Consider the following 23749-nt stretch of genomic DNA (forward strand, 5'->3'; position numbering starts at 1 on the left):
ACATTGTCGAAATTTTCACTCAGTGAGCTCCTGTGATTCACCTCGTGAGGTTCGCTACAACCATAGTTCCATCTGCTCCACACAGAAAGCTTCATGAACAATATAACAATCTTAAATTCAGTTATAATTTTTTTTTTGCCAAATTTAGTTCTAAACCTTTTATAATTGCGCTGACCGACCAGAGAGAAAAGAGAAAGTGAAAAGGAAAAGGAAAAAGAAAAGGATTAAAAAATTCACAAAAAAAATTTCAAAATTTGAAAAAAGAAAAAAATATTAAAAAATTGCTAAACCGACACAATTATAAAATGTTTATGACTAAATTGACTAAAAAAAAATCTAGGACTGAATTAACATAATTGCAATAGGTTTAAATTTTTTTTGGTAATTCCCCCATACACATTGCTCTGAAAAATTTGCCATCCTTAAAATCACTTGCCCACGCATTCATCATTTACTTGACCCCATGAGAACATGGGAATAGACAAGTGCTCCTTTCTCCATACGGAAGCCACACAAAATCAAATGGCCCTAGCTTTTATTAACGAATTATTCCTAATTATTCGCCGAATTGGCTTTTGCTTAATTAAGCGGACACCATACGTTTTCGTAGCCAACCTTGATCTTTTGCCCGTCTTCTCTGGTAAATATCAAATCAAGCGCCAACCTTTCTTGTCCCAAAATATTAGATTAGGTGCACTCGGCGACAGGAAGCCCAACTCACCTGTTGCATTGCCCGCTCGCTAACCTGCAAAAGGCCATTGGTTCACGCCTCTCCCCATCTCCGTCTCCTCCCCTACCTCTACAAAAACCCTCTGCACCAAAGCTAGAAACAACCTTCCACCTTGCAAATGGAGACTTCCCACTCGCCATCCTCTTGACCACTCTTTCTAATAACTGGAGCGATGCTGGCGGAGGACCCATCACCCGACGTTGCGCTTAAGATCCCGTGCGTCCTGCGGGATTTGAACCCCTCCATCCTGGGTAGATGTTATGGGGGCTCTTATCTAGTTAGGCCACCGCAGGTGGTGGTAATGCAAAACATACTTTATCTGTTACTTCAACTAATAAAAATGAGGGCCATGTGATTTTGTGTGAGGTTTTTGTAATGAGAAATGAACGCACTTGTTTATTCACATGTTGTCATGGGCTTGAGCGAAAGATATAGAGAGAGATGGGAATAGAGAGGAGAGGGGCGATTACTCGAATAGAGCCATAGTCAACGAAGGCCGCATGTGTTCCTATAAGCGGGGTGGTTTCGGGACAAATCCTATTGACTTTTTTTAAGAAAATATCTATATGTTGTGAAATGTATAATCATTATCATAAAAATAATCAATAAGAAATATGGGAAAAAGAGATATTTACCATAAGTTGTTCATAAAAAAAAAAAACGAAATCTCGAAAGTCGTGGACCTTTCGTTCCTTATACCATGTTTATAAGATTTTCACATTTGAATGAGGAAAAAGGAAGATGAATGGCGTTTTCTCTTATTTAGAAAGAGCAGAGAAGATGGAGACTAAAATATTTCAGTGTGAGGTCACGTTCTTGACATTTATATAAAACGTGTTAAGTAATATGCCATGACATTTTTTATGATTATTGACCCATTACCATTTCAACAATTCAAACTTTTAGAAAATCGAGTTCATCCAGTGCTCGAATTCCGACATTGCCCATCATCATTCTCCTTTCTGTTATCCTTTTTTTCGTTGAACTAGGCGTACAACCGTACAGAGGAACTAGAACCCACACCAAAAAACAAAAAAGCTTTGCAAAACTTCAAACGAGCAGGCGATAGCTGGGCCTTAGGATCAAGTGCTTCGCCCTCGGCATCGTCAACCCGAAGTCCTCGCTCATGTCCAGCTCGTTCGGCGACGTCCCCGCCGGCAGCTCCCAGTCAAAACAGTGCACTAATTGGGCCAAAACAAGGCGCACGTTGACGAGACCCAAGTGCATCCCCGGGCAGCTCCGCCGCCCCGACCCGAACGGTACGAGCTGGAAGTCCCGCCCCTTGACGTCCACGCCGCTGTCCGCAAACCTCTCCGGGCGGAACTCCTCCGGGTCCTCCGCCCAAGCGCCGGCGTCTCTCCCGAGTGCCCACGCGTTCACGATGACCCGAGTCCCCTTCGGGATGTAATATCCCCCCATCTCGATGCCCTCCGTGGACTCGTGTGGGATCAGGAGCGGGGCCGGCGGATACAGCCTGAAGCTCTCCTTCACCACCATGTCCATATAATTCAGCTTCGGCAGATCCGCCTCCTCGACGGTCCGCCCCAACCCGACGGCAGCTTCCAGCTCTCGCTGGAGGCGTTTCATCGCGTGCGGGTGGCGGATCAGCTCGGACATGGCCCACTCGATCGCGGTGGACGAGGTTTCGTACGACGCGGCGATCATGTCGAGGGCCAAGGCCTTGATGTTGGTCCGACCCAGCCCGTGAACCGGCTCGTCGTCTTGCGGCGAGCCGTTCATGGGGTGGCCCATGCCGGCGAGCAACGTGTCTATGAAGTCGCCCTCGTATTTTCCGGTCGTGACTTCCTCGTGTTCTCTAATGATGTCCTCCAGCACCTTATCCACGGCTCGATTGACAGCTTTCGCACGCCGAGTTATTCCCTACAGAGGTTTTCGATTTTCAAAATATTATCTTCACAACAAACCAGAAAAGCTGCAAATTCTTTGCATCTGTAAAAGAACAAGTTAGCTAGATTCATGCTGTTTGTTTTAGCCTCTTACTACACATAAATTCCATTTCACTGTAATATGTACAATAAGCTAAACCGAAAACTGACACCTGAAGATCGAGAGCTCCAAGAAGAGGCACATAGTCTGCCAAATTGAAAGCCCCGGCTAAGTTCAGACCGTCGTGAATCACAGGCTTCAAGTTGAACTTATCCCTTGTGCTGCACCCCAAAATCATCCTGCACGCCAAGTCCGCGATCAGCTGCCCCACCTCCGCGCTCACGTCCACCACCTCATGCTCCGCCGCCGCCGCCCTCACCCTCCTGACCACCCTCCCCAGCTCTTCCCTCCTCATTGGTGCGAAAGACTCAACCTTTGCCGTGCTCAGCAGCTGCAGCGTGCACAGCTTCTTCATGCCTCTCCAATATGCACCGCTCTCCGCGAACGCCATCCCCTTGTTGCCGTAAGACATGTGGCGCAGGGCGTCCACGCTCGGGCGGCTTGAGAAGATGCCATCATAGGTCTTGAGGACCAGCTCAGCCGCCTCCGGGGATGAGACCACTACCGTCGGCTTGTTGCCAAGGCGGAGGAACATGATGGGGCCATAGGACTTGGCGAGGCTGTGGAGGCAGCGGTGCGGAAGGTTGCCCAGCTGGTGGAGGTTCCCGATGACTGGCAGCGGTGGCGGCCCCGGCGGCAGCTTGTGGGGTTGCCGGCAGCGGAGGTGGCGGAAGAATAAGTAGAGAGTTATTAGAAGAGTGGTCGAGAGAACGAGGAGTGGGGAAGTCTCCATTTGCAGGTGGAAGGCTGTTTCTTGTTTTGGCGCAGAAGGTCTTTGAAGAGGAAGAGGATGAAGCGGGCGGAGATGTGGAGAGTCCATGAACGACTTGCCTTTTGGAAATTTGGGTGGTGGCGAGCGGTGGCGACTGCAACAAGATAAAGTGGGCCTCCACCTCGACGCCCGACGTGAGTTGGGCTTTCAGCTGGCAGCACCTGATTTAATATTTCGGTCGACTAGACTTTGGGCGTGCATGGAAACGTTCCAAAGAAACGTTTCTTGAACACTTTAGTACGGATTTTGTTCCTAACAAAAAAATGTAAAACGCGGCGTTTGGTTGTGTTTTTTTGTTTTTTTTTTATTTTCAAACAAAATAAGAAAAAAAAAAAACAAACAAATTGTTGTTTTTGTTCCAAAACAAAAATGAAGAAACGTCTTTTCTTTTCTCTTCTTTTTTCTCTTCTTCTTTTCTTTCTTTTTTTTTCTTCTTTTTTCTTTCACCGGCCGCCGGCCTCGCCATGGCCGGCGATCGGCCGTCGAGGGCCGGCGACGCCCTCGAGGGTCGGCGACCGAGGCCGGGCGGGCGAGGCCGAGCCTCGCCCAACCACGACGAGGCTCGGCCCGCCATGGCTAGGCGAGGCTGAGGCCTCGTCGGCCTATCACGGAGGCCGGGTGGATGACCGAAAAAAGAAATAAAAAGAAAGGAAAAATGAAAATAAAATAAAATGTTTAAAAAATTAAAAGAAATAAAAAAGAATAAAATTTACCAAACGTGTTTATTCATTTTTATTAAGAACAAACGTTACCAAACGCGTTCTTTTGTTCAAAATTGTTCTCCCGAACTAAACTTTTTTTTTTTTTTTTGTTTCTCCGGAATAAAAAAGAACGTAAACGTTACCATTCGCACTTTTAGGCCCTACATGTTTTCACTTTTGAAAACTGTTTATAAATAAAATTTGTGTTTTTTTCCGAGAAAAAAAAAAGAATAGAAACGTGTTTGTTTGCGTTTCGTTTTTTTTGTTTTTCGTTCGGAACAAAATTGAAACAAAAATTAGAAAAAAAAAAAACTTGTTTCTGTTCTCCAGAAACACTTCTCGGATTGTTAAAAAGAACAAAAATAAAAGAACAAAACCGGAACACTTCTGGAGGAGCGTTCGTTCGTGCCCGAAGCTTTCGTTCGTGCTCTCGGCATCTCACCCTTCTCTCCGGCGCCTCCCACTTCGGCTGACTCTCCGGTGACTCCCCACTCCGACGACTATCCGGCGCCTCCCCACTCGGCTGACTCTCCGGCGCCGACTGGTGGTGCTCCTTCACCGGCTGAAGCTTCCGAATCCAGGTAAGTTTCTGCTGCTCCTCCATCTCCGTTCGAAGAGGGCTTCGGCGAGAGCCACCTTCGCCGACAGCCGGGACGGTCGCTCCAGCGACAGCTCGCTGGAGCTGCTCTGCTGAGCTCGAGCTGCTGTGGTCGCTCGGCAGAGCAGCTCGGGTCGCTCGAGCGGCAGAGCAGCTCGATTTGTTCAACTTATTTGTGAGTTCCTGATTTATTACTGTCTGTGGATTTATTTGGTCGATTTGTTCAACTTATTTGTGAGCAATTTGATTACGGACTGATATACACTTTCATATACCCTGTCAAACGGAGCTCAACTATGAGACCAGACTAATCCTTAAAATTGCTTGTGCAGAGGATTGTAAAAAGCAGGCAAAAAAATCCTTGCTTCGGCTTAAATTGGTGAAAAGCATTTGGAATTAGTAATTCCAGCTTATGATGTCTATCACGAGAGAGAGATGGAGGGAGAGGGATGGAGGGAGACTCGTGGTCCATAGAGAGAGAGAGAGAGAGAGAGAGAGAGAGGGGCATGGAGGGAGACTCGTGGTCCATAATTATATAAACGAAGTCCATTTTGATGCGGGGCATGGATTTTTTTTTTTTTTTGGGGGGGAGGGAGACTCATGGTCCATAATTATATAAACAAAGTCCATTGTGATGAGGGGCATGGATTTTGAAGGTATGCATGTGTAAGGAGAGAGAGGGAGGGAGACTCGTGGTCCATAATTATATAAACGAAGTCCATTTTGATGAGGGGCATGGATTTTGAAGGATATGCATGTGTAAGTATGTGCTTGCACTTGGGGCCATTGTGTGCTATAGCATCAAGAAGAAGAAAAGAAGCAATGAATATATGCTCTGATGAGTATAACTTACTCTTCTGAGAGATCTTAGGCAATGGTACTGCAGGTCTCTGCTTGATTTGGCTGATAAGTGTGTGCCTGAAATTTCTGTGTCATGTTGTTTTCATCTCCTCATAGCTAATTTGCTTATGCTTGTTTGTTTCTTCTGTTTTTTCCCCTTTATGACACAAACAGAAGGAAAAATACCTCCAGATGAGCCAGCAGTTCTTCCTCCATTGCCTTTGATTCCTAAAAGTGAAAGGCGCAGGTCCCTATATGGAACACCTCAATCTCAATCATTCAAGAGGCCTGATTACAGGGGGGACTGGGACCGCGAGCGGGATAGAGATTTTGAACTCATGCCTCCTCCGGGAAGTCATAGAAGGGACTTTGCTGCCCCAGATGTTGATCAACCCATTGATCCAGATGAACCCACCTATTGTGTCTGTCATCAGGTCCTCAGTTTTTTCACCCTTCTGTAAAAATTTGAAGTTACTTTTAATTTGAAGTGCTACTGCGCTATGTCGTGATGGCTTTTATAGCTTTGGTATTTAACCAATTGAATCGTTGTGACTGCTAGGTGTCATTTGGAGACATGATTGCCTGTGACAACGAAAATGTGAGACCTTCTTTATAAGACAGTTCTTTTTCCTTGAAGTTTTACTTTCCTTTCCAGATATTTTTTACGTAGTGCATTTGGGAAGTATTATTGTGGTAGATACAATTTATAGAATGTGAGTTACTGTACTTGGCAAGTCTTGTGGTGTTGATGTTATTTATTTTTGTGATCTCACATTTTTTACCCAAATTTTCTCTTAAAGTTGCGACTGTTCGATCCACGCTCCGTACCCTTTCGTGACAACCGCTCGTCTTGATGTGAGACGATGTATAAATAGGAACGTACGTTCATTTCGACGGGTGATGACAAGGTCTAACTCAAACTCTCTCATTTAATACACCATCGATTTGCTCAGTAACAAATAAGATCCAGCGGACCTCTTAGATCCGAATTCCGCCTCAACTTCCACTGGAAGATTAGAGATGGCCAGGGGACATCCCTTTGGTTTGACCATTGGCATCAGAGAGGTCCGCTGGATCTTATTTGTTCTGGAGCACTATCTCCGATTCGGGACTACCGTGGTATGTAGTTGTCGCACCTTTTTTCTCGGCGGGTCGGGAATGCTAGTGATGGATTCTTGGAACCATCCCCTTCCTCTTCTCACTAGGGTTCCGGATAGATTTGTGAATCCGGGGGGGTAGAAAGAGTGTCCCCATTTTTGTTTGATTTCTTATGGGAGAATTGGGAATGAAGTATGTTTTTCTCACGCCCGGACGAACGCGAACAAGAACAATGGTTGGAGGTTTGTCTTCGATTGATCCTGGCTTCCGCATATGAATTATTTTGTCTTAAATTTGGTATCAGAGCGTGTTAAAAGCCTCTGCCTTGTTTTGTTTTATTTTTGTGTGTTTTTGGTGTATTTTCGGCCATTTTTGGAGATGAACAGTAACTTGGATTTTGAGGACGAGAGAGACTCGCAAATTCCGGCAAAATCCAGCGACCCACCCCTTGATTTCGGACCCGCACAGTCACACCGCCATAAGGAACGTTAGCCATGAGTTATTTCAGCATATCGGTGTTCGCTGGAGGCTAATTGGGCGGCGAAAGTCGCGGTGGTTGAGGATTCGTGTTTTGGGAATTTTCTTATGATTTGGGGTTTATTTCTTCGTCATTTTCGCCGAAACTTGTACCCATGTGGTCGTGCCGACATGCTCTTCAAAACCCACTATTTATTTTTGTCTGAAATGGGCTGCCGGAGAAGAAACGGCCGGCGAAACCACGGCGGAACGGCGAAAAACGGTGAAGAAAATGCTTCTGTTCGCGAGGAAGAAGGCGCGTGGAGCCCATGCGCGCTGCGGTTGCAGGCGCGTGGGATCCACGCGCCACGCGCTCTCACGCGTGCGGCAACCGTTACGCGCGTGGGATCCACGCCCACGGCAGTTGCCAGGCGCGTGCATTGCACGCGCCTGCGCGCTGAATCGCGCGAGTGCATTGCACGCGCCTGCGCGCTGAATCGCGCGCATGCAGACCACGCGCTTGCCGCGGGAACGGGCGCGTGCCAGGCACTCACCTGACGTCTCCTCCGCGCCTCTTTTTACGATTTTGCCTCAAATTTTTAAATTTTTGCAATCATGCCCTTGGCCAATTTATTTATTTACTGTTCTGCCCTTGATGTATTTATTTATTATGTCATTTCATGCATTTTTATGAACATTTTGTGCATGAAATTAAATGTCCAATGGTCCATATATTTAATTAATTAGGGAGTGGCCACAACATCTTTAATTAATTAAATTATATATTAAAAGCCTTTGGATCATATTTAGAAATGGACATTGATTGTAATTAATTATATTAATATGATGAATTTTATCCCACAAGAATTTTCATTATATTAATATGATTAATTAGATGAAATATCATATTATTTTTCTTAATTTACCCACAGGGATTTAGAAAATGCATATAATATGGTAGTTTCTTCATGAAGTAATTATGAATCTATTTAAATTAAAAACTTAGCCCATAGGTAGTTTTTATGTTATGTGATTCATATTGTGACATGTTTACATTGGTAAAACATGATTTATTTATATTTGCCTCAAATTTTGTGACATAAGCATGATTATTTGATATGCAATTTCGCAACCTTTGAATTTCTCTGAATTTAAGTTTGATGTTCCTATACTGAATGGTGAGAACTATAAAGTTTGGAAGGAGTCACTTCTTCTTCAATTGGGGTGGATGGACATTGACTATGCTATAAGGAAAGACGAACCACCTGCTCCTACTGATTCGAGCACTCCAGCTGAATAGCTCTTTATAACCAATGGGAGCGGTCCAACCGCGTTTGTGCCATGTTTATAAGAGCTAAGATATCTCCTAGTATTCGTGGTTCAGTTGCTCAGCATAACAATGCTAAGGCTTTATTGGAGGCCATAGATGCGCAATATGAAAGTTCTGAGAAGGCGCATGCCATGACCCTGATTATGAAGTTTTCATCATTGAAGCTCACTAGTGTTAGAGGTGTGCGTGAGCACATCATGCAAATGAGGAACATTACAGCTCAGCTTAAGAACCTTGAGGTTGAGATATCTGAATCCTTCCTTGTGTATTATATTCTGAACACTCTTCCACAATAGTATGCACCTTTCAAGATCTCTTATAACACACATAAGAATAAATGATCTATTAATGAACTCATGACCATGTGTGTTCAAGAGGAAGAAAGACTGGTTATGGAATTGGGAGAAAGTGCTCATTTGGCAACACAAGGAAAGAATAAGGGCTATGGCAAGCATAAGGGAAAAGGTAAAATACCTCCCCAAGCTGACATTAAGAAAGAATCAAAATGCTTCTTTTGTAAACAGAATGGGCATATAAGGAAGGATTGTGTCAAATTTAAAGCCTGGCTCGAGAAGAAAGGTAATCCAATCTCTTGTGTTTGTTATGAATCTAATATGATTGATGTAAGTCACAACACTTGGTGGATTGATTCTGGATCTACAATCCATATTTCGAATTCCTTGCAGGGTTTTCAAAACCATCGGAAGCCAGTGGGAAGTGAACAAAGCATCTATTCAGGAAACAAGATGCGTTCGCATGTGGAAGCTATTGGGACATATAGACTAGTTCTCAATAGTGGTTTTGTTTTAGATTTGGAAAAGACCTTTTATGTTCTTAGTTTTTCTAGAAACTTAATTTCAGTTTCAAGACTTGTACCTTTGGGATACTCTTTTAACTTTTCAGATTCAAACTTCTGTTTATCATTTAAATATGAAATTGTTGGGAGTGGTACTTTGTCTGATGGTCTTTTTCGAATTAATTTACAAGACAATACCTATTATGATGCGATGCATGTTCATGATAAAGCTGGTATAAAACGATGTGTTGTGAAAGAACATTCTTCTATGTTGTGGCATCGGAGATTGGGACATATCTCCATAGAAAGAATTAAGCGATTAGTAAATGATGGAGTACTCGGTACTTTAGATTTTACTGATTGTGATACTTGTGTGGACTGCATAAAGGGAAAGCAGACTAACAAGTCAAAGAAAGGTGCCAAGAGGAGTACAGAAATATTAGAAATCATACATACGGATATTTGTAGTCCGGATATGGACTCATGTGGTCAGAAATACTTTATCTCTTTCATAGATGATTACTCACGTTACATGTATCTCTATTTGATTCATAATAAGTATGAAGCATTAGATGCCTTTAAGGTATTTAAGGCGGAAGTACATAAACAATGCAATAAACAAATAAAGATCGTGAGATCAGATAGAGGTGGAGAATTCTATGGTAGATACACTAAAGATGGACAAGCACTTGGTCCATTTGCAAGATTTCTTCAAGAGTATGGGATAGTTGCCCAATATACTATGCCTAGTTCTCCGGACCAAAATGGCGTTGCGGAAAGAAGAAACCGGACCTTATTGGACATGGTGCGCAGTATGCTTAGCAGCTCCAAACTTCCTAAATCCTTGTGGACCGAAGCACTTAAAACGGCAGTGTACATATTAAATCGAGTTCGAACCAAGGCTGTCCCAAAGACACCTTTTGAGTTATTTAAAGGTTGGAAACCGAGTTTGCATCATGTGCGCGTTTAGGGATGCCCGTCTGAAGTGAGAGTTTATAATCCACAAGGAAAGAAGTTGGACCCAAGGACCATAAGTGGGTATTTCATTGGATATGCCGAAAGGTCTAAAGGATACAGGTTTTATTGTCCATCTCACACCACTAGGATTGTGGAATCAAGAAATGCTAAATTTCTTGAAAATGACTTGATCAGTGGGAGCGATCGATCGAAAGACCTTGATCCTAAGAAAGATCATACAGATACTCAACCTTCCACCTCAAGTTTAAGATTAGTTGTTGCTTATAATGCCCCTTAGCTCAGTAGGCTATTGAACAACCAATCGTTGAAGTTCCACAACTCCGCCGATATTGATCTAGTAGATCCAGTTGTTCAGCAATTACCAGAAACTGTTGAACAACCAGTTGAACAACACGCTCCTCAAGAGAATGTTGATGCAACATTGAGAAGATATTCTAGAATAAAGAAATCGGCTATTCCTAGTGATTATATTGTGTATTTACAAGAGTCTGACTACAATATTGGAGCTGAGAATGATCCCGAAACGTTTTCACAAGCCATGGATAGTGATAAATCCAATTTGTGGTACAATGCCATGAAGGAAGAGATAAGTTCAATGGCATCTAACAAAGTCTGGGATTTGGTTGAGTTACCTAATGGTGCGAAGGCCATTGGTTGTAAATGGGTCTTCAAAACTAAGAAAGATTCATTAGGTAACATTGAAAGATATAAGGCTAGACTTGTTGCCAAAGGATTCACTCAAAAGGAAGGAATCGATTACACGGAGACTTTTTCTCCTGTATCTAAGAAAGATTCTCTTCGTATTGTTTTGGCATTGGTTGCCCATTTTGATATGGAATTACATCAGATGGATGTGAAAACGGCGTTCCTCAATGGAGAACTAGAGGAGGAGGTTTACATGAAACAACTTGAAGGATTTTCCTCTAGTAAAGGTGAGCATTTGGTGTGCAAGCTTAAGAAATCTATATATGGCTTGAAACAAGCATCCCGCCAATGGTACTTAAGGTTCCATGAAGTCATCTCTTCATTCGGTTTTGTAGAGAATGTCATGGATCAATGTATATACCAGAAGGTCAGTGGGAGCAAAATTTGTTTTCTTGTGCTGTATGTGGATGATATACTACTTGCAACCAATGATAAGGGGTTGCTACATGAGGTGAAACAATTCCTCTCTAGGAGTTTTGACATGAAGGATATGGGTGATGCATCTTATGTCATTAGCATTAAGATCCATAGAGATAGACCTCGAGGCATTTTAGGACTATCTCAAGAAACCTATATCAATAAGGTCCTAGAGAGATTTCGGATGAAAGATTGTTCACCAAGTATAGCACCCATCGTGAAGGGTGATAGGTTCAATTTGAATCAATGCCCGAAGAACGATCTAGAAAGGGAACAAATGTACAACATTCCATATGCTTCTGTTGTTGGAAGCTTGATGTATGCTCAGGTTTGCACTCGACCTGACATCGCTTTTGCTATTGGAATGTTGGGAAGATATCAGAGTAATCCAGGTTTAGACCACTGGAGAGCTGCAAAGAAAGTGTTGAGATACTTTCAAGGTACCAAAGACTATATGCTTATGTATAGACGGACTGACAACTGGAAGTGGTCGGTTATTCGGATGCGGACTTCGGGTTGCGTTGATTCACGAAAATCAACATCTTGATACATTTTTATGTTAGCTGACGGAGCCGTGTCATGGAGAAGTGCCAAGCAGACTTTGACTGCTACTTCCACTATGGAGGCTGAGTTCGTTTCTTGTTTTGAGGCTACCTCACATGGTTTATGGTTGAAGAGTTTCATTGCTGGGCTTAGAATTGTTGATTCTATTTCTAGGCTATTAAGAATATATTGTGACAATTCAGCTGCGGTTTTTATGGCTAAAAATGCCAAAAGTGGCAGTCGAAGTAAGCATATCGACATTAAGTATTTAGCCATAAGGGAACGTGTTAAGGAGAATAAAGTGGTCATTGAACACGTTAGCACCGAATTGATGATAGCCGATCCTTTAACTAAAGGCATGCCACCAATGAAGTATAAGGATCATGTAACTAGTATGGGAATAGGTCCCATCATGTAATTTGTCGTCATATGTACGATTTTTGTTGTATGAAACTCTTATTCAGTTGTAATGTTGATTCTCAATTTTTGTGTACACATTTTGTTGTTTATGAGAATAACATTTATCCTTGGTTCTGGAATAAACATGGGGTTTATTCATTAAGATATGTTGTCACATATAGGTTGACATTAAAGAAATAAGATGCATTGTGATACATGGAAGATATTACTCACTCTTAGAGGACATGTCGCCATGATTCATGTGTTTTGTTTCTTTTCTTTAAGCATAAAGTTTTCGTGGAATTAGTTGAATAATTCGTATGATGAAAATGATGGGATCAAGTGGGAGAATGTTATTTATTTTTGTGATCCCACATTTTTTACCCAAATTTTCTCTTAAAGTTGCGACTGTTCGATCCACGCTTCGTACCCTTTCGTGACAACCGCCCGTCTTGATGGGAGACGATGTATAAATAGGAACGTACGTTCATTTCTAACGGGTGATGACAAGGTCTAACTCAAACTCTCTCATTTAGAATACACCATCAGTACGAGAGTGAATTGAGTAGTAGAGTGTCCCCATTTTTGTTTGATTTCAGGTTTTCTGACGAACGCGAACAAGAACAATGGCTGGAGGTTTGTCTTCAATTGATCCTGGCTTCCGCATATGAATTATTTTGTCTTACAGTTGAAACCTGAAGTGGTGCAGCAGCATGTATATGTTTCTCCGAAAACATGCATGTACTCCTTATGACACATTCAATGTCATTTGTCAAAACATTCAGCCAACAAAAATGTCACTCTTCAAAACGGTTTTTGGTTAGCAAGTGAATGAAAAAGGTGAAGTGGCAAAAATTGCCATGAAAGGAAAAGTAGCTCTATTGCATACCACGCAATAAAACATTTATGTACTGTGTAAATATTTTATCTGTTGCAGAATGAGTAGCTGCCCTACCTTTGGGTGTTTCCTTAGTAGTTTCTCAGCAGTGACAGTTATAGCATTGTCAATGTTCCCCTTTTCAACTATTCTTTTTGATTGGTGGTCACTCTTCTCTAATGTCCCAACTGTGATTGACAGTGCCAAGGAGGTGAATGGTTCCATTACTCGTGCGTTGGGCTGACACCAGAGACAAGATTCAAGGGGAAGTGGTATTGTCCAACCTGCAGGCAACTTCCACAGTGACAAAAATGGCATGCATACACTTACAGTACATGTGATGGTGGAGGCAATGGAGGGATGATCGTTTGTTTTGCCTTGATTAGGTCATTCTAGAGTTTAAGATTATGCATCCGTCTCTTTCTTCCCAAAATAAAGAGAAGAAAGAACCCCTGAGCGGAAGAACAGTCGAATTTTGTAAAATGCTTGTTCTACTCCTCCTCCTTCCGTGGATGGGAATTTAGCAAGGACAGTTTATAGTTGGCAGTGTAATGGAATGGAAGAAACACCAATGAGTCCTGGAAGAACTTTGGCTGTCTTCTTATCCACCGTTACTTCATTCATGTTTTTTTTTTTTATCAAATTGGACTTTGCGTTCGATCATCATGTGTCTTCTGTTTTCTTCGGCTCAAGAATGATGGTCTTGTGTATTCAATTAATATTTATGATTGGCAAAAGTGGTAAAGCTCCATCATTAGCTCAGCAATCTTGATCGGTTTCCAATGCAGGAATGCCCAGTCAATTACCAAAACGAAATCCACTTGGGTGTATCTTTCCAACGTTTACCCATTATCCTCATAAATGCTTAACCTCACACTTTATTGATTAAAGGGCTATACACTCATCTTATGTTGTGTGTTATCGACTCATCTATGTTGTGTGTTCTCGAATCAAGATTAACGACAATTCGTGACACCTCTCAAAATCTAGAGAAACTTGCACAATTTCTTTGTTACGCAACACATCTAAAGTTGAATTATGACTCATACAAATCTAATGAAGTAGATATCAATAATTACTTTAAAGTTAGATCGAACTCATTCAGTAATCTAGACAATCATCTGGACCTTTCTTTCCAAAACGACGGTAATCTTAAATCCTATTTTTCACTTGGATCATCATCAATGTCCGAATCATGTGCAAAATTCTTCTTCCCCCCCCCCCCCCTTTTGGCCAGAAGTCTTATCTAAAAGTCAATAGTATCTATTCCTCGCATATAATTTTTGTATAGAAGAATTTTTATGAGGCCAATCATGTTCTACCAAGTATGCCATATGATCATGTTCAAAATGTTTGTCTTCACTCACCATGGACAAAATAAAATTAATGAACATTTCATGAGAATGACAATTTAATATTAAGTTTAAACTTTATTTTAAAAAAAGCATTTTTTAAAAAATTTAAAAATAGAAATTTTGTACAGTTTACCAAACGTGTTTCTGTTCTTTTTCTATTCTAGGAACAGAAATTGACTGCAGTTACCAAACGTGTTTCTGTTCTTTTTTTATTTCAAGAACAGTTTTTTTTTTACACTTACCAAACGTGTTCTTTTGTTCAAAAACTGTTCCCGAAAGTAAACACTTTTTTTTTTTTTTTATTTCTGTTCCCTGGAACAATTTTTGAACAGAAACATTACCTAACACTCTTTGCATGTGTATTTCAATACCTAATAGGCTAAATTGAAAGATGAAGAGAGTAGGCTCTAGGTCATCGAGCTAGGTCTCAAATTTTGACAAATCTAGTCGAGCTCGCTAATTTGTTGCATTGGGAGGCATCCGAAATACCTTGTATTTTAGTTTTAGGGCCTTGTCTTTTTTAAGTTAATTTTTTTCGTTTTGGTTCCTAGTTTTAGGACTTTATTAAAAAGTGCCCCAAGCAACCAATTGAGAAAACTTTACAGTATCCAATGCAATGGCTACCCTCATATTATGCATAATCGATATCTTGAAAATAGAGTTATTCCTAATAAAGTGCACTCAACGAGTGCCCCCTTGCCATGTTGGCATCTCAGATCTTAACAAACGTGATGTACTAATCCTTACACATATCTTGGTTTCCTTCATCAATATGTGAAAATTAGATTGAATATCCTAGAATTCTGTAGTTTGATCATTACTATCCTCCTAATAGTATATAGGCCTAGATAATTTTCGGAACGTCCCATAATTCTTTAAGATAATAAAAAGGGAACAACTCCATCAAAATTAAGAGGTTTATTCCCTTTAACTCTACCCTTTCAATCAATTTTTCATGCTTATAATTAAGCTCTTTCCCAAACTCACTTAAGTTAGAAAGCTGAGTTGGGCCTCTAAGCCTAGTTAGGCTTCACAAAATCAACCCCTTCATTCCCCACCCGACCCTCTATATGGATTTCGGCCGATCTCCACCGGCAATCGAACCATGCTTTGTTGGCCCAAGATGTCTCTGGTCAAAGACGTACTTTGAAAATACGGGAAAATTATCAAAAAAATCATAAACATATTGTAATTGTGTCAATTCAGTCCTTTTTTTTTTTTTGGCCAAATTTAGTCTTAAACCTTTTTATAATCGTGCCGGTTTAATCCATCCAGCCAAAATTGGCCAGCCGACGCTGATGTGAACACTAGTTGTCCGTCGAAAGCTAACATGGCAATTTTTTAATATTTTTTCGAATTTTTAAATATTCTTTTGAAATTTTTAATTCTTTTTTTTCACTTTCTCTTTCTTTGGCCGGTCAGCGAGAGTTGGTGAGGCCCTGCCAGATCTAATGAGGCTCGACCCCACCCAACCTTGGCAAGGCCACCATCGCCAGATCTGGCGAGGAGCCTCACCGACCCCAAATCCGGTGAGGCTTGACCTCACCCAACCATGATGAGGTTGAGCGAAGGACAATGAGCTCGGCCCCGCCATGGCCGGGCGGGGCCTCGCCTAGCCAAGGCGAGGGTCAACCTTGCCGATGGCCGCGAGGCTACTTGCCAAACTGGGCCGATGAGGCTCCTCGCCAAATCAGGCGGCGACAGCGACCTTGCTAGGCTGGGTGGGGCCAAGCCTCGCTAGATCAGGCAGGGCCTCGCCTAGCGACGACGAGGCCCACCTTGCTAGATCTGGCAGGGCCTCGCCATTGGCCGGCGAGGTTGGCCTCGATGGCCCTCGCCTCTGGCCGGCGCCGGCCAACCAAAAGAAAGAGAAAGTGAAAAATAAAAAAAAAAAATATTTAAAAATATTTAAAAATTTGAAAAATTCAATTTAAAAAAAAATTAAAATTGCCATGTCAACTTTTGCCAAACGGCTGGCGGCCATATTAGCGCCAACCGGCCAATTTTGGCCGGATGAACTAAATTAGCACAATTATAAAAAGTTTAGAACTAAATTGACTTAAAAAAATTTATTACTGAATTGACACAATTGCAATAGGTTTAGGACTTTTTTGGTAATTCTCCCACCGCAGAGCAAAACAATCATATGGGGACCAAGTGTAAGCACTACCGACTTTGATACTCAATCATTCTATGAGCTTGTCAGAGATATTTACAACACAGCCGTGACGCAACTTCAGCTTCTTCCAGCTTTGAACTCGATGATACGATGCTTCAATAGAGCGGGCCAATCCATCGAACCTGAGATGTCACTAGGTCCATCAGAAGTCTAGCAGTGACCATTGTTTTCCTTTTTTCTATTTTTTTTTTTTTCAGATTCCCATCTACTCATCATATTCTTGATCTGATCTCCTTGCCATAACCGTCATGCCAATGCCCTCGGAATCAGTCCAGTCTCCAATATGTCCCACATCTTCATCGTATCCTTTGAGGAAAAAATCTGCACAATTCTTCCTAAACCCACGGTCATAGGGGTTTCGAAATCTGCCTTTCATCCGTGGAATGGTTGTGCCGGAGTTGGAGTTCGGGTTTTCAACCGTCAACGCAATGACTTCCCACATATTTATTGGGGAGAAGAAGCAGGGATCTCCATTTAGGATGTCAGCTTCATCACCATCATTGCCTCATATTTTTCCTCTTTAGGATAGAGTATGTACACTGGTTTAAAAGAAAATAAAAAGAAACTATTGTGTTTTATATGGTAGCACTGTATTCTGATTCATTTTAGTCGTTCTCGGAGAGGTCCATTTGGGGTGTCGTTTGAATTGTAGGTGGTTCTTTGGTTCATTCATGTCCCCTGTTAGTCACAGTGGGTCATGTTTGCTTGTATTTCTAATCTAGTGTCAACTCCATCCTTTGTTCAACTTATTGGGGTTACATGAGTTCTGGTTAATTTGAAGTGTCTATCTTTGTGCTGGACAAATTTGATGCTTTTGAGAGTAAGATTCTCTGCCACATCAAATTTGCCAGGTTGATGGCCATAATCATGTGCGATTTCTTGTGTGCGTCTTTTATCTGTGGTAACTGCATATTTCATATGATCTTATGAATATCAGTCTGCTTGTTTCTACGAACATTTGTTATACTCAAAATTTCAGCACCGGTAGGCCCTCTCCACATTAATAGATACTTGCGAAGTTGGTTCTCAGATTAATTTAAAAGAGAATGCCCAGAAAAGTTTTTCATTAGTTAGTTCCTATCAATTGTGCGGAATGAATACAGGACCCAAGTGTGAAACTAGAAGAATCTTTTCTTAAGCAAGTACATACATTTCACATTGTCGAAATTTTTGCTCAGTGAGCCCTTGCGGTTCACCTCGTGAGGTTCGCTACAACCATCAGTTCCATCTGCTTCACACATAAAGCTTCATGACTAGTAATAATAACCTTCAATTCAGTCAATTTTTTTTTTTTGGCTAATTTAGTCCTAAATATGTTGTAATTGCACCGGCTGGCCTGAGGAAAGAGAAAGTGAAAAGGAAAAGAAAAAAATAATTCAAAAATTCAAAAATATTTAAAAATTCGAAAAAAGTAAAAAAAAAAATTAAAAAATTGCTAAACCGGCACAACTATAAAAGGTTTAGGACTAAATTGACTAAAAAAAAGTATATGATTGAATTGGTACAATTGCAATAGGTTTATGACTTTTTTGGTAATTCTCCTCATACACATTACTCGGAAAAATTCCTCATCCTTAAAATCACTTGCCCATGCATTCATCGTTTGCTTGACCCCATGAGAACATGGGAACAGGCAAGTGCTCCTTTCTCCATATCGAAGCCGCACAAAATCAAATGGCCCTAGCTTTGATTAACGAATTATTCCTAATTATTCATCGAATTGGCTTTTACTTAATTTAACGGACACCATACGTTTTCGTAGCCAACCTTGATCTTTTGCCCGTCTTCTCTCGCAAGTATCAAATCAAGCGCCAACCTTTCTCGTCCCAAAATATTAGATTAGGTGCACTCGGCGACAGGAAGCCCAACTCACCTGTTGCATTGGCCGCTCGCTACTATGCAAAAGGCCATTGGTTCACGCCTCTACCCATCTCCGTCTCATCCCCTACCTCTACAAAAACCCTTTGCACCAAAGCTAGAAATAACCTTCCCCTTGCAAATGGAGACTTCCCCGTGTTAGGGAAATCCCTTATGATGTTTTGAAGATGACAAAATAAATCAAAGGCTACTAACATGTTTGATGGTTGAGTAATAGACCATGCAGATGATAGAACATGTAAAGGATATTATCAAAGTCAGAAGACGGCCAGAAGACTGAAGGTAACACATGTCCAGAGTATATTTTGAAAATTTCCAAACTTCTGTGTCAAAATCTGAAGACTGCCAGACTTTAGTGTCAAAATCTGTTCTACATCAGAAGTCTGTCAACTCTGATTAATTCCAGACTGAACGTGAATGAAGAACCAGAAGACAGACTCTATGCTGAAGCTGAACCAGAAGACAGACTCTATGCTGAAGCTGAATCAGAAGACAGACTCTATGCTAAAGCTGAACCAGAAGACAGACTATATGCTGAAGCTAAACCAGAAGACAAACTCTATGCTGAAGCAGAATATGTTTAGACTCAGATTGTAAAGTCTATCGCATTTAGACTCAGATTGTAAAGTCTGTGGCTCTTAGACTTTACATCCAGATTTGACAGAACGTGACTCAAGCCCAATCATATAACGGCTAGTGATCTGGTTTGGATTCCACATCAAGATTGATTTGATTGATTCAATCTAATTGATTGGCGATTGGATATTGAAGACAATAACTTTCTATACGAAGAAGTTTTACTTATGGAAACCAAGATTCCGTTTGTATGAGCGATCAGAATCAATTTGGGATTCTACCTTTGTCACTCAATGGCTATCAAATCTTCTAGATACAGAGCTGTCCAATGGGTATATTGGAAGACGATTCTCTGGGATACTGTCCAATGGCTAGTTCGGAAGTGGAGAAGTATTTAAGGAGATGAAGGACCGATGAGCAAATAAAAGATAGAGAGTAGAATTTATAATTCCAAAGTCTGAGCGACCTTCAATCATACACTTGTCTAGAGAGCTTAAACGTTTGTGATCGTGAGAAAAATACCAAAAGAGTGACTTAGTGAGATAGTGTGATCTACTACTAAGTGTTTGCACTCAAAGTTGTAATCTCTTGTTGGTTGCATAGTGGAATCCAACTAAGAAGGCTGTTAGCGTGGGAGAGTGGACGTAAGCTTGGATTAAGCTGAACCACTATAAACCTTGTGTTCATTTTCTCTTCCCTACTCTATTTAAATTTGATCATAATTACTTGTGATATCAAAAAGGCGAGCTTCATTTTCATTGGTTAATATTGCTCACATATCACAAGAATTGTTGTTGCACCTATTCACCTCCCTCTAGATGCTTATACTAGCTATCTCAATTGGTATCAGAGCCAAGTGCTCGGTTTATAAAAGTGTTTTTACTTTTGAGCTAAATATCTTTTATGGCTAGTATCTTGGCACCGGGACTTATGGAGGGACAAAGTAATACAAGGCCACCATATTTTGATGAAAAGGAATACAACGTGTGGAAGAATAAAATGAAAGCATTCCTAAGATTCAAAGATCCATTGCAATGGGATGTTATGGAAAAAGGAATCAACCCCACTGCTGCATCTACATCAAACAAGAATGGCAAAGACAAAGAAACCAAACTCCCCGCTCTTATGTCTCGGACGGAGATGTCCAAAAGAGAAGCGCTTGATGCAAAAGCCATTTATTCTTTATATTGCGCCTTGTCTCCTGCTGAATATAACAGAATCTCTTCATGTGAAACATCAAAAGAAGTTTGGGATAGACTTCATGTTACATATGAAGGGATCGATCGTGTAAAAGAGACAAAAGTAAACTTCCTGCTCGGCAAATATGAATCCTTCAAGATGAAGCAAGAAGAGTTGATTGGAGATATGTTCAATCGTTTTACAGAAATTGTAAATGGTTTGGCATATCAAGGTCATCCAATTTCTTCCCCAATGAAGGTCAACAAACTCTTGCGAGGTCTCTCAAAAGATTGGAACCATGTCAAGACCTCAATCCACGAGACTCAAAGGATTATGCCACTCTCCGTTGATGAATTGATCAGCACTCTTCAATCCTATGAAGTGGAACAACTCGATGACGAAGATCCCGAAGGTAAGAAGTCCATTGCTTCAATATCTAATACTGTTTTTGATGAAACAGACTCAGAAAATGACATGGACAACAAAGAATTTGCTTTTATGATCGAGAAATTCAAAAAGCTGAGCAGAAAAGGAAGGAAGTTTAGTGAAAGAAGACAATACAAGCACAATGGCCAGAAAAGAATAATGAAAGAAGATGATGAGCAAGGAAATATATGCTTGACGGCACATTCAAAATCAAAGAATCGAGTCGACTCGGACACAGACTCAGAATCAGAGTTTGACTCGGACATAGACTCAGAATTCGATGAGGAAATCGAGGTAAGCCATTAAAAAATTCCTTTCAAAGTATATAAATGAGCTTTGCTCAAATCTCAAATCTTCTCTTAAAAGGATCTCCGAACTTAAAAATGAGAATTTTCGGCTTAGACAACATGATCTTTCTCAAAAAGAAAATTTTGAAATTTTGCAAAAAGATTTTCTACAAATAAAAGAAAGTCGAGATTTACTTGTCAAAGAAAATGATTCTTTAAAGAAAGAATTTTCAAATATTTCGACAAGATTTTCAAATGGTTCAAAAATATTAGAGCATATCCTTTCTATACAAGTTCCTTACTATAATAAGTTGGGACTTGGTTTCAATAAGGAAAATAATTCTTTAATTGATTATCCTAAAGTAAAAGAGAGACTTAGACAAAAACCTTCAAAGGCATTTTACAAAAATCATTTTCAAAAAGTGTTTGTAAAACCTGTTGGTGGAAATAACGTCAGTGTTCAAATTGTGGAGATACGGAACACTTTGAAAAATATTGTTCTAAAGTCTGGAGATCTATCAAGAAAAATTGGGTAAAAAAAACATATTCTACTAACTCTCATGGACCCAATAAAAAATGGGTATCAAAGAAAAGATGAGTTATTTTTGCAGGATATAAAGAAGAAAGAAGAAAGAGGATTTGTTTGTTAAGTTTATGCAGGTTGAATTCGAGATAAGCTTGGTTAAAGAAAATAAATTTTTGCCTCGAATTTCAAAATGTAAGTGATCATTGCGGATGTTGTTGCTACAAAGGAAATACTGGAAAAATATTATGTTCAACATGCACAAGCAATAATTATTTCTATTCGCAAATATTGTCATGATAACAGGGGGAGAAAGCAAATCCAAAATAAAAGGAAAAGAATCGTGATCATCTCAAAAAGACAACAAATTGAGGGGGAGCTTTGATCAATTATGGAAAAATCTTTTTGGATTGATTGTGATCTTATTATGGATGGAAGGAAAGGTAAACGTGTCAAAATTTGTTCTAAAAAATCCGATTAGTGCATCTTTTATTACTTTTTGTCATTGATAAATCTTGTATTGATATTATCATTTTATCATGACAAAAAGGGTACATGAATTTTATGATGTATCTGTGATTTTTATTGAATACTTGCTGATATATATGATCGAAGTGAGCTATATTGCATATCTTTAATATTCGATTTACTTTATAAAAGCTGATTTTTGGAAATTGTGATTTATGCAAGATATTTGTTATCATTCTCTACGTGATAACTTTTTCCATTATTATCATTTTTTGATTATGAAAAAAAGGGGGAGAAGATATGAATATGCATATGTGTTAATTGGTTGATATTATTTAATGCATAATATTGAGCTGTGATTATTTTTCTATATATTATTATGCTCAATTTATTTGCTAACTTCTGATATCCTTTGATTTAAATTAATATTTTTAAAAGCATGTTTACAAATCTGCATATTCAGAGATTGTTTTGTCATCATCAAAAAGGGGGAGATTATTAGGGAAATCCCTTATGAAGTTTTGAATATGACAAAATAAATCAAAAGCTACTAACATGTTTGACGGTTGAGTAATAGACCATGCAGATGATAGAACATGTAAAGGATATTATCAAAGTCAGAAGATGGCCAGAAGACTGAACGTAATACATGTCCAGAGTATATTTTGAAGATTTCCAAACTTCTATGTCAAAGTCTGAAGATTGCCAGACTTTAGTGTCAAAGTTTGTTCTACATTAGAAGTCTGTCAACTCTGACTAATTCAAGACTGAACGTAAATGAAGAACCAGAAGACAGACTCTATGCTGAAGTTGAACCAGAAGACAGACTCTATGCTGAAGCTGAACCAGAAGACAAACTCTATGTTGAAGTAGAATATGTTCAGACTCAGATTGTAAAGTCTATCACACTCAGACTTAGATTGTAAAGTCTATGGCTCTCAGATTTTACATCCAGATTCGATAGAACGTAACTCAAGCCCAATCATATAACGGCTAGTGATCTGGTTTGGATTCCACATCAAGATTGATTTGATTGATTCAATCTAATTGATTGGCGATTGGATCTTGAAGATAAGAACTTTCTATACGAAGAAGCTTTACTTATGGAAACCAAGATTCCATTTGTATGGGCAATCGGAATCAATTTGGAATTCTACCTTTGTCACTCAACGGCTACCAAATCTTCTAGATACAGAGCTGTCCAATGGGTATATTGGAAGACGATTCTCTGGGATACTGTCCAACGGCTAGTTTGGAAGTGGAGAAGTATTTAAGGAGATGAAGGACCGATGAGCAAATAAGAGATAGAGAGTAGAATTTATAATTCCAAAGTCTGAGCGACCTTCGATCATACACTTGTATTTGGAGAGCTTAAACATTTGTGATCGTGAGAGAAATACCAAAAGAGTGACTTAGTGAGATAGTGTGATCTACTACTAAGTGTTTGCACTCAAAGTTGTAATCTCTTGTTGGTTGCATAGTGGAATCCAGCCAAGAAGGCTGTTAGCGTGGGAGAGTGGACGTAGGCTTGGATTAAAGCTGAACCACTATAAACCTTATGTTCATTTTCTCTTCCCTACTCTCTTTAACTTTGATCATAATTACTTGTGATATCAAAAAGGCGAGCTTCA

The 23749-nt window shown here is 40.3% G+C and overlaps 2 protein-coding genes across 2 annotated transcripts; one reads left to right on the forward strand and one right to left on the reverse strand.

Annotated features, from left to right (window-relative positions):
• Nucleotides 1–1587: 1587 nt before the first annotated feature.
• Nucleotides 1588–3617, reverse strand: LOC104438881 (cytochrome P450 CYP736A12). The gene is made up of 2 exons (XM_039308280.1): nucleotides 2790–3617; nucleotides 1588–2611 (listed from the first exon to the last, which is right to left on the reverse strand). The coding sequence occupies exons 1-2, from the start codon at nucleotides 3555–3557 to the stop codon at nucleotides 1781–1783; spliced, it is 1599 nt and encodes a 532-aa protein (XP_039164214.1). The 5' UTR covers nucleotides 3558–3617; the 3' UTR covers nucleotides 1588–1780.
• A 1834-nt stretch (nucleotides 3618–5451) lies between these two features.
• LOC120291565 (PHD finger protein ING2-like) lies at nucleotides 5452–13879 on the forward strand. The gene is made up of 4 exons (XM_039309218.1): nucleotides 5452–5464; nucleotides 5823–6082; nucleotides 6208–6246; nucleotides 13449–13879. The coding sequence occupies exons 1-4, from the start codon at nucleotides 5452–5454 to the stop codon at nucleotides 13551–13553; spliced, it is 417 nt and encodes a 138-aa protein (XP_039165152.1). The 3' UTR covers nucleotides 13554–13879.
• Nucleotides 13880–23749: the final 9870 nt, after the last annotated feature.

This window comes from Eucalyptus grandis, chromosome 3, assembly GCF_016545825.1.
Source record: "Eucalyptus grandis isolate ANBG69807.140 chromosome 3, ASM1654582v1, whole genome shotgun sequence".
Lineage (NCBI taxonomy): Eukaryota > Viridiplantae > Streptophyta > Magnoliopsida > Myrtales > Myrtaceae > Eucalyptus > Eucalyptus grandis.

Bases quoted from the DNA above. Each gene is read 5' to 3' on its own strand.
- LOC104438881 (XM_039308280.1), bottom strand. From the start codon at position 3,557: ATGGACTCTCCACATCTCCGCCCGCTTCATCCTCTTCCTCTTCAAAGA. The intron at 2,612-2,789 runs GTGTCAGTTTTC...AAACCTCTGTAG, and splicing joins TTGGAGCTCTCGATCTTCAG to GGAATAACTCGGCGTGCGAA.
- LOC120291565 (XM_039309218.1), top strand. The intron at 6,083-6,207 runs GTCCTCAGTTTT...TGTGACTGCTAG, and splicing joins CCTATTGTGTCTGTCATCAG to GTGTCATTTGGAGACATGAT. The intron at 6,247-13,448 runs GTGAGACCTTCT...TGTGATTGACAG, and splicing joins TTGCCTGTGACAACGAAAAT to TGCCAAGGAGGTGAATGGTT.